At 66.2% G+C, this 1,375-nt stretch overlaps 1 protein-coding gene across 1 annotated transcript; it reads left to right on the plus strand.

Annotated features, from left to right (window-relative positions):
* Positions 1 to 18: 18 nt before the first annotated feature.
* HOOK2 (hook microtubule tethering protein 2) lies at positions 19 to 1,361 on the plus strand (the record flags this gene model as incomplete). Its single annotated transcript, XM_021382983.1, is given in 5 exon segments — positions 19 to 81; positions 286 to 366; positions 577 to 734; positions 816 to 956; positions 1,110 to 1,361. Coding segments are annotated over 5 exon segments (687 nt in total), but the record flags the coding sequence as incomplete, so codon positions are not given.
* Positions 1,362 to 1,375: the final 14 nt, after the last annotated feature.

Consider the following 1,375-nt stretch of genomic DNA (forward strand, 5'->3'; position numbering starts at 1 on the left):
TTATAGTTTGGTTTGCAGCTTTTGGATACAGAACCCATGGAGGCGATGATGGTGGAGACATACGAGAGCTTTGATGCTCAGGTGGGAGGGCTGGGGGGCGGTTCAGATGTGGGGAGCTTGGGGTGGACAGGTACAGGACAATACTTTGCAGAGGGAATGTGGAGTCCTGAGAATGGGGCAGGTTGGTGGCTTTCAGGACAGAACCTTGGGGGGGGGGGGCGGCAGTTTTGGGGTATCAAGGTGCCCCCACACAGCACTGACAACTTCTCTTTGCCTCCCCTACAGTCACGGCGCTATTACTTCCTGAGCGAGGAACCCGAGGATGCTGTGGGGCCGCAGCAGCGCTGCCTGGAGCTGGAGCAGCAGGTGGGTTCCCTGCCACCTCGAGGGGGGTCCTAGCACCTGAGTCCCCCCCCACTTCTGTTTTGGAGTTAAGCAGAGAACAGCCAGAGGGCTGATACACTGTGAGAGCAGATTCTCTGCTGTCTCGTACGAAGACAGAGCAGAAGCCCCATGAGGGCAGCTGGGAGGGGGTCCTGGGGGTCCTACTCTTTGAATTCTGTTGATGTGGTGCAGGTGGCAGCGCTGCTGGAGGAGAAGGGCAGCCTGGCCCAGGAGAACCGGGTGCTGCGGGAGGAGAAAGCCCAGCTGGAAGCTGACGCCGTGGGTGCTGCCTCCAAGAAGCTGCAGCTGCTGCAGGCGCAGGTGGAGGAGCTGCAGGAGGAAAACTACCGGTGAGTCCCTGCGGCAGGACCCCAGGCACGGGGCGGGGGGCTCACGTGGCCCCCACCAGACGCTGATTTCTGTGTCTGCAGGTTGGAGAGTGGGAAGGAGGAGCTGCGGGCGCGCTGCAGCCGGCTGGAGCAGGAGGCGCGGGGGCTGCAGGCGCGGGCGGAGGAGCTCAGCAGCCTGGCTGGGGAAGCACGGGCACTGCGTGACGAGATGGACGCGCTGAGGTGCGTGGGGGCGGCCTGGGGGGACGTGGTGATGTTCCGGGGTGCCACGCACCATCATCCCTTGATCTGGTGCCCTTCCGCTGTCATGGACCACGCACCCCAGCAGCGCCCTCACGCTCTCTGCTTCCCTCCTCCCCCACCCCGCCCTTGCAGGGCATCCTCTGCCCGTGCGGGGCGGCTGGAGGCGGCGGTGGCAGCGTACCGGGGCCGTGCGGCGGCGGCGGGGGCCCTGAGGCGCTGGGTGCGGGCGCTGGAGGAGCGGCACGCCGGGCAGCTGCGCCGTGCCAACGCGCTGCAGCAGCAGCTGGGCAGAGCGCAGGCGGGCAGGGCGCAGCTGGAGGCGGCCCGACGGCAGGTGGGCGGGGCTTCGGGAGAGGGGCGGGGCTACAGGTGGTGAGCGGGATAAGAGGCAATGAGTG

The sequence above is a fragment of the Numida meleagris genome, unplaced genomic scaffold (genome assembly GCF_002078875.1).
Source record: "Numida meleagris isolate 19003 breed g44 Domestic line unplaced genomic scaffold, NumMel1.0 unplaced_Scaffold322, whole genome shotgun sequence".
Classification (NCBI taxonomy): domain Eukaryota; kingdom Metazoa; phylum Chordata; class Aves; order Galliformes; family Numididae; genus Numida; species Numida meleagris.